Genomic DNA, 13,181 nt, shown 5'->3' with positions numbered 1-13,181 from the left:
GGTTGGGGCTCATTCTCACAAGGTTGCCTCTTCCTCCTGCTACAGACGCCAGTCATAAGTCCATGTGCCACCTGTGCATCTGACAACCGGTCTGCTATTAGAGGTTCCTGGGACCCCCTTCTCAGGTTCCATTAATTTGCCAGAGAAGCTTACCATAAAAGGAGATGGTAAAGTTTGATTATAGATTAATATCCAGACAAAGCAAGGTGTCAGAGGAGACAAGGCACAGAGCTTCCCTGCCTCTCTGGATACCAATCTCCCAGCATGCCCCACGTGCTTACCCACCCAGAACCTGAACCCCTTACTTTTAGAATTTTTATGGAGGCTTCATCACATACACATCAGTTCTGTTTTTAGCCTTTCAGATCATCAGTTCTGTTTTTAGCCTTTGTCCCTCTTAAGAGAATGGGGGGTGGGGTCGAAGATTTCAAGCTTTGGTCTGTCTGGTGATCAGACCCTATCCAGGAACCCACCCAAAGTCGCCTCATTAGAACAAAAGACCCTTTTGTTGTCTAGGAAATTACAAGGGTTTCAGGAGCTATGTGTCAGGAACTGGGGTCAAAGACCATATATGAGAACAAAAGATGCTTCTAGTGCTCTTATTACTGAGGAATTCTTAAAGGTTTTGGTAGCTCTGTGCCAGGAACCAGGGGCAGGGACACAGAGGTCAGTTTCTTATAAATCGTATTGTCAGTTGGGGACTAGGAAATGAGAAAGTTCTCTACCTCATTGAAGGTGGGTTGGGTCTTTCTGCAGGACCAAGGTGGGGATGAAGGAGAGGAGTCCCACATCCCTTGCCCTATACTTCTCTTCCACTTGGCTTTTCATTTGTATCCCTTGTCATCTCCTTTTATAAGAAACTAGTCAACATAAGTAAAAGTTTTCCTGAGTTTTGTGAGCTGCTCATGATAAAAGAGCTGTGGTATTTTAGAAACCTTACTGGCAGATATACTTCTCAGACTCTTGTGCATCTGAAAAGATCTGTCCACTTGTCCTTTACCTCCTCAGGATTTGGGAAATGTTTGGACCCTTGTCTGCCTGCCATCTCTCTATCTTACCTCTGCCTTTTTCCTCACTCCCAGGTATTCCCCTTCCATGAAGAGCCTTGGCAACAAGTTCATGCACCTGACCAACTACAGCGTCAATAAGAAGAATGCCGAGTACCAGGCCAATGCAGATGAAACGGCCTGCCAGGGCCACAAATGGTACCCAGGCTGGGCCCCCATGAAGTGGAGGCCTAGAGGGGCACAAGGTTCTAGCCTTTGGGGAGGTTCAAGGGGATGGTGAGCGGAGTATTGATGTAAAGCCCAAAGGTTATTTAAACACTGGGCAGTTCAGAATTAGTCTGTTTGCATCTACGCTCCTTTCTTTCTTAATTGAAAACCTCAAAAGAAGAGACGTGGAGAAAACACCTTTGGACCTCTTACTCCTTTTTCTTTCTCTTTCCTTGATCACTCATTCATCGAATATAACCCCAAATACTACCCCCGTCCCACCCTTGCAGGGCACTAAAGGCCTTATGGAACTACCTGAGCCAGAAGGGAATCAATAGCGATGCCATCTGGGAGAAGATAAAGGATGTTGTTGTCAAAACCATCATCTCGTGAGTCACACTGCCACCCTGGGTGCAAGGCCTGCCACTGGATCCCCTTTTCTTATGGGCCTCCACGCTGCTGTGTCCTAGACATTGACCACGCTGTGTGTCAGTTTCTGAGGACGGGCAGTAGGAGGGAGTGGATAGAGTTCTGCTCTTCTGCTGAACTTCCTCTCCAGAAGCTGGCTCTGGATCAGAGGCGTCTCTTGGGAGCTGCTTTTCCTGGGTTACTTCTGTTCTCCCATCTCTGGGCAACTCCCCTGGCAGGGCGGCCTGTGTAGGGCCCTCTGGGAAGAGCTGGGCTGAATACTTGGTCTTCCCTGTGACCAGGTCAGAACCCTATGTGACCAGCCTGCTGAAGATGTACGTGCGGCGGCCCTATAGCTGCCACGAGCTCTTTGGTTTTGACATCATGCTGGATGAGAACCTCAAGCCCTGGGTCCTAGAAGTCAACATTTCCCCAAGGTAAGTGGGATTCTCAGGGCCCTGAGTAGAACTCTTCCTGTAGCTCCGTGATCCTCTACCCCTTTGCCCCCCATGCCTTGCTGACTTTGGGAAGACCTCTCCTTCACTAGAATTTGTGTTTTCCCCTCATGGTCTGTTTTTCTCATTCACTCATTCTTTGCCATTATCTCAAGAGTCTTTGAGGATGGAGAGAGATTGTTAAAAGTTACTCTTTTCAACTTGATCCCTACTGCATGCTTTTGCCCTAGCGGATGAAGGTCATGGCCAGGAACCCCCCCTGAGTGAGGTTATTCACTATCTGTGGGGCAAGAAGTCCCCCATGATGATGCACATGAGTTGGGGAGGCAGTGAATAAATGGGGCTAGCCCTAACTTGGGTGCATAACCAGAAACAGTTTTACTCCTCTTTGTACCCTTTCCCAAAGCCTCCACTCCAACTCTCCATTGGACATCAGCATCAAAGGCCAGATGATCCGTGACCTTCTGAACCTGGCAGGCTTTGTTCTGCCCAACACAGAGGATATGGTTTCCAGCTCCAGCAGTTCTAGCAGCTCCAGCACCAGGTCAGCCTCCCTGCTTGGCTGTGGCTTGCCTGGCAGCATGAACAGCCCCATGGTGACTGTGGGAAGGGATGATGTCTGGGCGCCCCCTCCTGATGGTCTCCTTTGCGACTCAGTCTGCCCCCACAGTCTATCCACACACCTTTCCCACGTCAGTGCCCCTCAAAAGCATGTCTGGTTATCTTGTTCCCAGCTCAGGAATCTCCAACAGGGTGTGGGGAATCAGCTTTGAACTCCTCATAGGCACATTGGAGGCCACAGCCTCCTTTTCCCAGGTGCCCCTCCCTCTACTCCTCCCCCTGGCTCCTGTGCTCTGACAAATCAATCGCCCATAGGACCTCAAAGTTGGAAGGATCCTTAAGGATCAGTGAATTGAGTCTCCCCCCTGCAATGTATATGGCTTCTCGCTGTCCTCCCATAGTATCCCCTCCTCCGCTCACTGGGATTCTTCCTCCTGAAGTTCCCCTCAGTCAGACCTCCCTGCTGTGACCTCACCCATCCATGAGAGCCTAGCTGAAGACAGAATCTTCATGAAGCCAGCCCTACATGGGCTTTCTCCACCATAGCCCCACACCACTTGGAACCACTCTTGAGGAAAGGGAGCTAGTATTTAGTTGGTACCTGCTGTGTGTAAGGAGAATCCTGTAACTTATCTCCACAGCAACCCCATGAGGTTGGTATTAAGTATCCTCAGTTTACAGATGAGGAAACTGAAAATCACTGGGGTTAAGTAGCCCACCCATGGTTATTCAGCTACAAAGTGGTAGAGCTGGGATTCCTGATTTGCTAGGAACAAAACTTGCTTTCCCCACCATGCCTTGCAGACTCCTGTTTGGCTCTGTGCTGTGGTTGTCATTTGACACCTGCCGTCTTGTGAGTATTTTGGAGGCTATCTTTGTGTCTCTCAGCAGTAATCATAGTGATGTGGATGAGGAAACTGTGGTTCAGGGAGGTCATGTGATTTGCCCAGGATAACACAGCCAGTAGGGCTGAGCTGGGTACTTAGGAAGTGTCCACCAAATGAAACTGAAGTATCCAACAATTATTTGGGGGGGGGGGGGGTCCTCTTTTTTTTTTTTTTTTTTAACTACTGAAATGCAACCTAATGAGGTACCTTATACTCTTTCAGTTTTCCATGGTAATTGATCTTTGGACGCCCAGACAGGGCATTGTGGTGTGATCAAGTAACAAATATTCCTCTAAACTTCTTTGTCTTCTCTTGAGAAGGGTGTGACTCCATCCAACAAACCACTTAACCTTGGTGCCCTAGTGAGTCCCATGACCCTGACCAAGAGTATCTTCCTTCTCCAGTTAAGCTAAGGGTCCTGGGATGGACCCTCTCTCCTCATGTCTTCAGGATGTGAAGCTGCTGACCTTACCCTTTGCTTCTTTTCCATCCATTGCCTTAGCCTGCCCAGCTCCCCCAGGGACAAATGTCGAATGACCCCAGAACATTTCACTGCACAGAAGATGAAGAAAGCCTATTATCTGACCCAGAAAATTCCTGATCAGGTAGGAGATTACACACACACACACACACACACACACACACACACACACACACCGGGTGCCAACAGAAAGTTTCCTCAGTCAAATATTTGGGACCCTAAGGCGACGGGTTTTCCCTTTCCCTAGGACAGGGTTTCCTAACCCTGGTCCATGATCCCTTGGTGTGCAGAGATCTGCTGGCGTATGTGTCGTTCCAGGAGAGAGTTGATGGCCTCTATCACATGGTCAAGAACCACTGCTCTTAGCAAAATGCTATACTAGCCATCCCTTGTTGTCAGAGCCATAGATCCTTTGGGTTTCTTTCCTTGAGGTGCGTTGAGCCCCTAGGAGGGTTGACATCTTCTCAGAGCAGATGAGGGAGCCAGATATGACAGTAGCAGACAAAAGGCTGCTACCAAATCAGAGTTGTTGGATTCTGCTCCTGACTCCAGCCAGCAAACCTCTTAAAATCTCTGTGTCCCAGAGGCTCCCCTACCTGGACCAATGGCGTCTTCCCCAGACAGCAAAGCTCAGTAGGCTTGGGAATAGACGAGTTCCAGAGATGACCCACTAGTCGGCCTTGGTGCTGCCTTGGGAGTCCTGGAGCCTAGGACCTCAGAACTGTGCTCACTGTCCCCAGCTTCTGGATTCTCTGCCTCCAGCTCACACTCTCTGTCACGCCCTCTTCCTCTCTGTTCTTTGGGCCTTAGGACTTTTATGCGTCTGTGCTGGATGTCCTGACACCAGATGATGTTCGGATTCTGGTTGAGATGGAAGATGAGTTTTCTCGCCGTGGTCAATTTGAACGAATTTTTCCTTCTCGAATCTCCTCTCGCTATCTCCGCTTTTTTGAGCAGCCACGATATTTCAACATTCTCACCACCCAGTGGGAACAGAAGTACCATGGCAACAAGCTCAAAGGTGATGTGTCCTCCCTACCCACAGGAGGCCATGTTTAGTGAGTGATTAAATCTCAGTAGACCAAGAAATGGGCCTCCCTGGCAAGAATTGACCAGTTGATTCCACCCTCTTAAGTCCCACCCCTGCTAATCTTATCCTAGGAGTAGATCTGCTTCGGAGTTGGTGCTACAAAGGGTTCCACACAGGAGTTGTCTCTGATTCTGCTCCAATGGTGAGTGACACCGTTGCGGGGGAGGGGACAAATTCAGTCAGTCCCTCACTCCACCTGAAGAGTGCAGCGAGAGTTGGATGGAGATCCAGACCTTCTCACTTCTCCCCTAGGCCATGTCTCTGTGTCTCATGACTCTTCCCATCCAAGGGAGTAATGGCCTCCGGGACTCCCTGGATGCCTTTCTTTCAAGGGCCAAGAGTGCTTTGTAGCGTCAACTTCTTGCCTGAATCTGGAAAGGAGAAATTTTTGTCCCATATGGGCCCATGCTTGAAGGGTAGGGAAGAGGAGAGCCCCATGGTCACTCAGTGCTCCATAGAGCTGGGAAAGAGTCCCAAGACCCCAAACACTCCCTCCTGACTTCTGCCTAGCCCTTTTGACCTCACCGCTTCCTTTGTTTTTAGTGGTCTCTTCCAACATCACTTCTGACTGTCCCAAAGGGTGATGTGGCGCTCAGTGCTTTCAACAAATCAGAGACTGGCAAGCTGGGGTGAGTGCTGTCTGAGCAAGGGAATGGTGTTGGATGTGAGTTCAAGGAGTTTTCTTCTTCCTCCCTTCCCAGATTATGAGAAGATCAGCATTCTCCAACTGCGGGTTGGTGGGATATGCAGCCACATATGGGATATGCGTATCACAATGGGCAGCCAGTGTCCTCTGCCTGGTGACTCCCCTTCTGCCCGGTGACTCCCCTTCTGCCCAGCAAAGCTGAGCTGGAGCATGGGGTTACCTGCAGACACAGCCCCTCTTAGCCGTGCTCACTAGCTGTGGGCTCCTTGAGCCTTCCTTCTCTCACACATTCATGTTTGCACCAAGCTCTCTAGCCTTCAGATAAAGAAGGTGTATTTTACGGTTATTTATATCTTCGTGTAATCATGGTCTGTAGCGCCATAGTGTTGTGAATGTCTGGTCCAGACTCTAAAGACAAATCGTAGGCTGAAGTCTCAGCCACATAGCCATCTCTTTCTTTTCCCACCCGCTTCTTCAGAAAACACAGCTTCTCTGAGGGAAGCATACCACTCTCTGAAGATGGGACCATGCCCAAGCCCAAGAAGACCCAAGCTGGCCATTCTTCTCTTCCCAGAAAACCCAGTTCTTCCAGGGACAGTGAGGATACCAGCAACGAGCCCAGCCTCTCCACCCAGATGTTGCCTCTGATCAAGTACTCTGGGCAGACTTTGAGACTCTCTGCTTCCCCCACCTCCCAGTCAACCGGTGACTCACTCCTGGCTGCTGTGAGCCCATGACTGGCCTCTCTCCATTAGCCCCTGCCTAGGAGCACCGGTGTTAGCTACCTCATGGGAATTGGCTGGCTGGCCAGCCAGCCTGAGCCCCGGCCCCTTCCTCAAAGTATTTTTTTGAAGTGGTTGAATTGCAGAGATGGGTATCTGAAGGGCTGGAGGGGTGGTGGGAATGGGGAGAAGGTGAGGAAGGTTCACTGGCTGGTACCTCATATCCCAGCAGAGAAGTCACTGATGGCCACTCAGCCTTATAAAGCAGGGTTTGGTTTCTAACTTCAGAGAGCCACGTGTGGTTTGTGTGAGGCCTTGGTGCTGTGAATGAGTTACAGCTCTGGAGGAAAAAACACATCGAACATATTTGGGCCTGAAGTCCTTTGCCTGTAATTGAGGAGGTCCCTCCGAAGGTCCTTATCTCCTCAGGTCTCCCCACCACCCTCTTCCCCACACTGTGCCCCGAGGAGCCACTTTGAGAAACCTTCTGACCTCCTCAGTAGACAGGCAGGGAGAGGCCATATGTGATGAACCCATTTCCTGTCATCCTAGTCTTTAGGGGCTTCATATTTCCTTTCATATACCCACCAGCCAATAGCCCTGAGTCTGTTCTGACCTCACGTCACTACCTGTTCAACCTTCTAGACTTCTTTCTCATGAATGTTAGCTCTTCGCTATCTGTGAGGTGAGAGGTCTTGAGCTTTGTGAATTTCCTGTGGCCCCAGTGAAGGAGCCCAGGTAATCCCAGTTGCTGTTGTCTGTGTCTACACATCAAAAGACACAACCCAGGGGCAGGGCGGAAGGAGCTGAGATTTCCCCACAACACACAGGAAGTTGTGGGTTCTTACCTCCTTCACTGATTAGCGGGGTCTAGCTCACAGGCCACCAGGCGAGCAGAGTCTGGGGGCATGGCCGGTGGGTTGCAGGAGCAGTCACCATTGTAGAATGGCCTTCTAGTCAGACCGCTGACGAAACTCTTGTACTCTTCACTGAATCTACCTCCCTCCCCAAGACTCCGTAAACAGCAAGTGTTCAATAAACGTTGACTGAGCGAACTGTGAGTACAAAGAACATGAACACCTGAACCAGAAGTTCTCCTCTCTGTGCTGGGGCCCAGTGATGCCCAGGGGAAGCACGCGGTGGGATAGTGGATCAGAAAGGTGGTTTTCACTTGAACTATGGTTTCTCCTCAACTCAACCCAGCACTTGCTGGTAGCTGCTCACTCCTTCCTGGGCCCTGTGGTCTCTTCACTTCAGTTGTCTAGCAGCTGTGCCCAACATGAATCCACCTGGCCCCAGGCTCTTTGCCTTTATTCTCTCTGAATTTCATAAAGATGATTACCCTGCTTCGTGGCTTCTGGAGTTCTAAGTGGTGAGTTGGGTTGGAGCCATGGAAAAGTCACTGAGAGGCCTGACTGGGTTCAAGGCCATGCAATAGATGGCTACGCTGGTCAGTCTGAAGGCCATGTTGACAATTGTGAAGAAAGCTTTGTGACAAAGTCCTGAGATATTACCTGCTGCTCAGTAGCAAGGACTTCAAAGTCAGGCCCAGGAGGAGAGGCCCTGGCGGTCCTTAAATCTGTTCTGATAGAATTGAAGCCAGCTCTGTCCTGTGCCACCTTAGTGTGGTACTCCACTGCAGTGTCAAAACCTTGTGATGAGGGCAGTCAGCAGCCTTCCTAAGAAAACTGGCCACCTGCGTAAGTACTTTTGTGGTGGCTGGTCTGGTGCAAGGGCTTGGCTGTGGAGGCCTGGCTGAGCTGGTTTATTCTTTGGAAACTAGCTTCAGTTCTGTGGCCTGCCAGCTGAGAATCCCCAGAAGGCATAACCAGTGCACTGACATCCCTGTAACTGGAGAGGGGACCAGCATTGCAGCATCATGGGATAAGGAGTGGGAGGGGAGCTTACTAAGTTAAATAGGTAATGAAAATAAGTGTCCATAATAGTTGAAAACGTGTTTATGCATACATTATTTTTTTTTTTTAATGTTTTTACTTTTGAGGGAGAGAGAGAAAGCATGAATGGGGGAGAGGCTGAGAGAGAGACACACAGAATCTGAAGCCGGTTCCCGGCTCTGAGCTGTCAGCACGGAGCCCAATGCAGAACTCCAACTCATGAACAGTAAGATCATGACCAAACCAAAGTCGGATGCTTAACTGACTGAGCCACACAGGCACCCTTATACATAATTTTTAGTTTCCATCCTATTACAATCTCTGGAGGTGTGGTGTTTTGCCACATGGGACAAAGGAATGGGGATTATAATCCCTCTTCACCCTTGAGAGAAAAAAATCTTGCTTAAGCATTCAGCATACATGTTTAGCAATGAACACCTGTGTTAAGGTATTCAGCTCAATAAGGACTTTGGGAGAAGTAAGATTTGTTGAAAGCTTAAATCTGGAGGTGTAGTAGGATAAATGTCAGAACATGTCCGCTGTTTTTTTTAAATTGATAACAGTCCCTGTTTGGAGACGGAATGGAATGTTCCGGAGTCAAGAAATGAAGTACAAGATATTTCTAGATCAGTGGAGTAGGGATTTGGGGTGGGGGCATAGAAGGTAGTCACTATTCTGTTTACTTCAAATTCACTCAGGATTGATCAGAAACTGATTTAGAATGAACACCAATGAAGAATAGTGGTGTTGTGATAAGAAGAGAGCATGGACCTTGTAATCTAACCTTGGGTTCTTTTTTTTTTTTTTTTTTTTTCTTAAGTTTATTTTTGAGAGGGAGCACGAGCAGGGGAGGGGCAGAGAGAGAATACCAAGCAGGCTATGCACTGTCAGCACGGAGCCCATTGCAGGGCTCAAACTCATGAACTGTGAGATCATGACCTGAGCTGAAATTGAGTTGGACACTTAACCGACTGAGCTATCCAGGCACCCCTGACGTTGGGTTCTAATTTCAGTTCTGCTGTGTGACTTTGGGCATGTCATCTAACTTTTTAAAGTCAGGGTTTTTTTAATAATTTTTTTAATGTTTATTTTTTTTACATTTATTTTTGAGAGAGGGAGCACAAGTGGGGGAGGGGCAGAGAGGGAGACAGAATCCTAAGCAGGCTCCAGGCTCTGATCTGTCAGCACAGAGCCCAGTGCAGGGCTCGAACCCACAAACCGTGAGATCATGACCTGAGCCGAAGCCAGATGCTTCACTTCAGCCCACTTCAGATTCTGTGTCTCACTCTCTCTGCCCCTCCCCACTCACGTTCTGTCTCTCAAAAATAAACATTAGAAAATAAATAATATGAAAATAATACCTACATTAAGCATTACAAATATGTGAAGTATTCAGTCCTATCCCAAGAGAAACTAATTAAAAAGGGACAGCAAAGGGTGCCTGGATGGCTCAGTTGGTTAAGCGTCCATCTCTTGATCTCAGCTCAGGTCTTGATCTCAGCATCATGAGTTCAAAGCCCCATGTTAGGCTTTGCCCTGGGCATGAAGCCTATTTTTAAAAAGAGCAAGGGAGCAATGGGGACCTGGTGGATGGAAAGGGGGAGGAGCAGGGTACAGAGAGTAGGAGACCTTGAACTGGAGCCAAAGAGCAGGTGCACCAACCCAACAGCTGTGCCAAGAGACTGTTGTTACAGGTGCATTCTTCTGCTTTTATGCTATTTACTTGTTGATGGTGATTGTCCCTGTCATGATAGCCTAACAACACGCTCAGTTGCCCTCTGGGGCCATCCGGCACTGGGCCAGTGGAGGCAGGGGATAATCTGGCACATGGTATTGCCATGCCCCTCTCAGCTGAATTAGTTGTACAACGAAGGTGGTCACCACAGACAACTGGGGGACCTCCCCTCGTTTCCTTTAGAATTGTCCTTTAAGAGTTTTAAGATTCAGCTGTGTACTTACTGGGTGAATCCCCCAACTGCTTTGAGACTTAGAAACATTGGCAGTTTCAGAGATGTATAGCTGAGGGACCTCCATTTCATGCCACTTGTGATTCTGATCCAGCCTCTCAAGCCTTGGCCTTTTAGACAACCCTCTCCACCACAGAGTTTGCACCTTCATTAATGTCCAGGGATCAACAGATGCTCTTTTTAAAAATTTTTTTTAATGTTCTTATTTACTTTTGAAGGAGAGGGAGACACAGAATTCGAAGCAGGCTACAGGCTCTAAGCTGTCAGCACAGAGTCCGATGGGGGGCTTGAACCCACAAACTGTGAGATCATGACCTGAGCCAAAGCCAGATGCTCAACCGTCTGAGCCACCCAAGCACCCCGATAGATGCTCTTTTGACATGACCTTTCATCAGTTTTGGAGCAATGAAAGCTGCAAGCGATCTTACGTTGCTCTTGACAGATTTCTCACGTAAATGAAAGAATACAAGAAGGATCAATAGTTATTTTCTAAACCCATTTGTGCCTTTATTATAATGGACTAGGACACAATGCTAGGGACTAATTTTGAAAAGATACAAGTTTCAATCAGTGAAGTGAGGAGACCAAAGCATACCTCATATAGTAGTTACGAGGTTTAAATGAGGGGAAAGTATATGTAAAACACTTGGCAAAGTGATAACATATATAGTGCAGATTTCAAATGGATTCTAGGGGCACCTGGGTAGCTCAGTTGAGTGTCTGACTTTGGCTCAGGTCATGATCTCGCTATTCATGAGTTTGGGCCCCACATCAGGCTTGCTGCTCTCAGTGGAGAGCCTGGATCTCTGTCCCTTCCCTGCTTGCACTCTCTCTCTCAAATATAAACATTAAAAAATAATAAAATGGATTCTAAAACAACACCAAAAAAATTCCTTCCATAAAGTAATAGTAATCTAGCATGTTACTATTTCAATATTTTACAATACTATTACAATAGTGTGTGTCTATTACAAAACTGATTAAAATATACTTTGATTCTATCCATGGGATACCAAACCTGATTATTTAATCAAGATAATTAGCTTGGAAAGATTGGACCCCCTAACATTAGTTGTCAGGGAAGTACATTTAAAACTAGAATGATGCAGATTCAGATTTGTGTATATGCTTGAATGAGGGCGAAGCTACCATCTGTAGATTATGACTGAATCTCTAAGTCAGAATTCTGTCAAGGCCAAATGATAGGGCAGTGTGTGGCTGGGCCTCCATTCACCCATTCTCCCAGGTGCCCGCTACAGGGGCACACTGGGCGGCATCCTGAGCGAGAGCCGCTCCTCCTGAGACATGGATGCGTCTGGAAAGGGAGCTGAGTCCTAGCACGCAAGGCACATTTATGGAGAACCTGGTGTTAAGCTGTTTGTAGAGCACTTGCTTCTGGGTCTGGGTTGCTACGTAGCAGAGCAGTTCCCTCACTGGGGTCTAAGGGGTTGGGGCGGGGGGGAGGGGGCAAAACAAAACCAAAAGAAGAGACAAACTATAAGGATGCCCACTTTCAAAGCAGGATGGCTCAAAGGAAAAAGCTTGCAAATCCCACGTGTCAGTGAGGATGTGCAGGAAGTGGAACATGCATTGTGGGTGGGAGTGCAGAATGGTCCATTGGAAATCAGCTTGGTAGTTTCTTGTAAAATGAAACGTACCCCTAACATATCACCCAGCAATTCACTCCTGCATGCAAATGTTCATAGCAGCTTTATTCATAATAGCAAACACTTGGAAACAACCCAAATATCCAACAACTACTGAAAGAACAAACTGTGATGTATCTACTCAATACGACTTAGGGATAAACTGATACATGCACCAATGTGGATGAATCACGAGAGCCTTGTACTCAAGCCAAAAACAAAGGACTACGTACTTTGTGATTCCACTTACATAACATTCTAGAAAACATTCTAGAAAAGGCAAATTGCAGTAACAGCATATCAGTGGTTGCCAGAGGCTGTAGATGAGGGAGGGGATTGACTGTTCAGGGGCACGTTGGAAATATTCTGTATCTTGATTGTGGTAGTGGTTACATGACTGTACATTTGTTGAAAGTAGTCAAATTCTACACTTCAGATGGGTGAGCTGTGTAGTATGTAAGTAAATAAAGCTAACTTTTTAAAAAGAACAAGGCAAAGATACCATTTCCTGATGCATATGCAAATTAAAGGGACAATGAGATAAAACTAGAATAATTAAAATTTAAAAGGCAATCAAGGGGCACCTGGGTGGCTTAGTTAAGGTTCAGACTTTGGCTTAGATCATGATCTCATGGTTCATGGGTTCAAGCCCCGCCTCAGGCTCTGTGCTGACAACTCAGAGTCTGGAGCCTGCTTCCGGTTCTGTGTCTCCCTCTCTCTCTGCCCCTCCTCCACTAGTGTTCTCTCTCTGTCTTTCAAAAATAAATGTTAAAAAAAAATAAAAGGCAATCAAGAACAAATGTTGGAGAGGTGCTACAACTGGGGCTTTCACATACGGAGTGTAAAATGGTGCGACCATGTTGGAGCCCCAGGAGTTACTTGTGAGTTAACATCTATTTATGAGTCCGCAATCCCACCCCTAGATAGTCCTCCTCCCAATAAAATAAGATGCCCAACAAAAATGGTTTTTGTTTTTAACTTTTTAAAATATTTTGTTTATTTTTGAGAGAGAGACAGAGCATGAGCAGGGGAGAGGCAGAGAGGGAGACACAGAATCTGAAGCAGTCTCCAGGCTCAGAGCTGCCAGAGCCCGACGTGGGACTGGAACTCATGAACCGTGAGCTCAAGACCTGAGCCAAAGTCGGATGTTTAACTGACTGAGCCACCCAGGCACCCTGCCCACCAAAAATGTTTATTGCAGCCTCATTC

At 47.6% G+C, this 13,181-nt stretch overlaps 1 protein-coding gene across 1 annotated transcript in view; it reads left to right on the top strand.

Annotated features, from left to right (window-relative positions):
- Positions 1 to 8,486, top strand: part of TTLL4 (tubulin tyrosine ligase like 4) — a 38,906-nt gene extending 30,420 nt beyond the window's left edge. Inside the window, exons 11-19 of the mRNA XM_047084871.1 lie at positions 1,083 to 1,205; positions 1,505 to 1,603; positions 1,925 to 2,059; positions 2,484 to 2,621; positions 4,028 to 4,130; positions 4,817 to 5,027; positions 5,168 to 5,238; positions 5,640 to 5,725; positions 6,221 to 8,486. Coding sequence (XP_046940827.1) covers positions 1,083 to 1,205; positions 1,505 to 1,603; positions 1,925 to 2,059; positions 2,484 to 2,621; positions 4,028 to 4,130; positions 4,817 to 5,027; positions 5,168 to 5,238; positions 5,640 to 5,725; positions 6,221 to 6,479 — 1,225 coding nt within the window. The 3' untranslated portion in view covers positions 6,480 to 8,486. The remainder of the gene's footprint in view (positions 1 to 1,082; positions 1,206 to 1,504; positions 1,604 to 1,924; positions 2,060 to 2,483; positions 2,622 to 4,027; positions 4,131 to 4,816; positions 5,028 to 5,167; positions 5,239 to 5,639; positions 5,726 to 6,220) is intronic.
- The last annotated feature ends 4,695 nt before the right edge of the window (positions 8,487 to 13,181 follow it).

Source organism: Lynx rufus, unplaced genomic scaffold, assembly GCF_022079265.1.
Source record: "Lynx rufus isolate CCGP_SWC_20201006 ecotype Redwood Valley unplaced genomic scaffold, mLynRuf1.p SCAF_2, whole genome shotgun sequence".
Taxonomy (NCBI): domain Eukaryota; kingdom Metazoa; phylum Chordata; class Mammalia; order Carnivora; family Felidae; genus Lynx; species Lynx rufus.
This window is presented reverse-complemented; position numbering and strand designations above follow the sequence as displayed.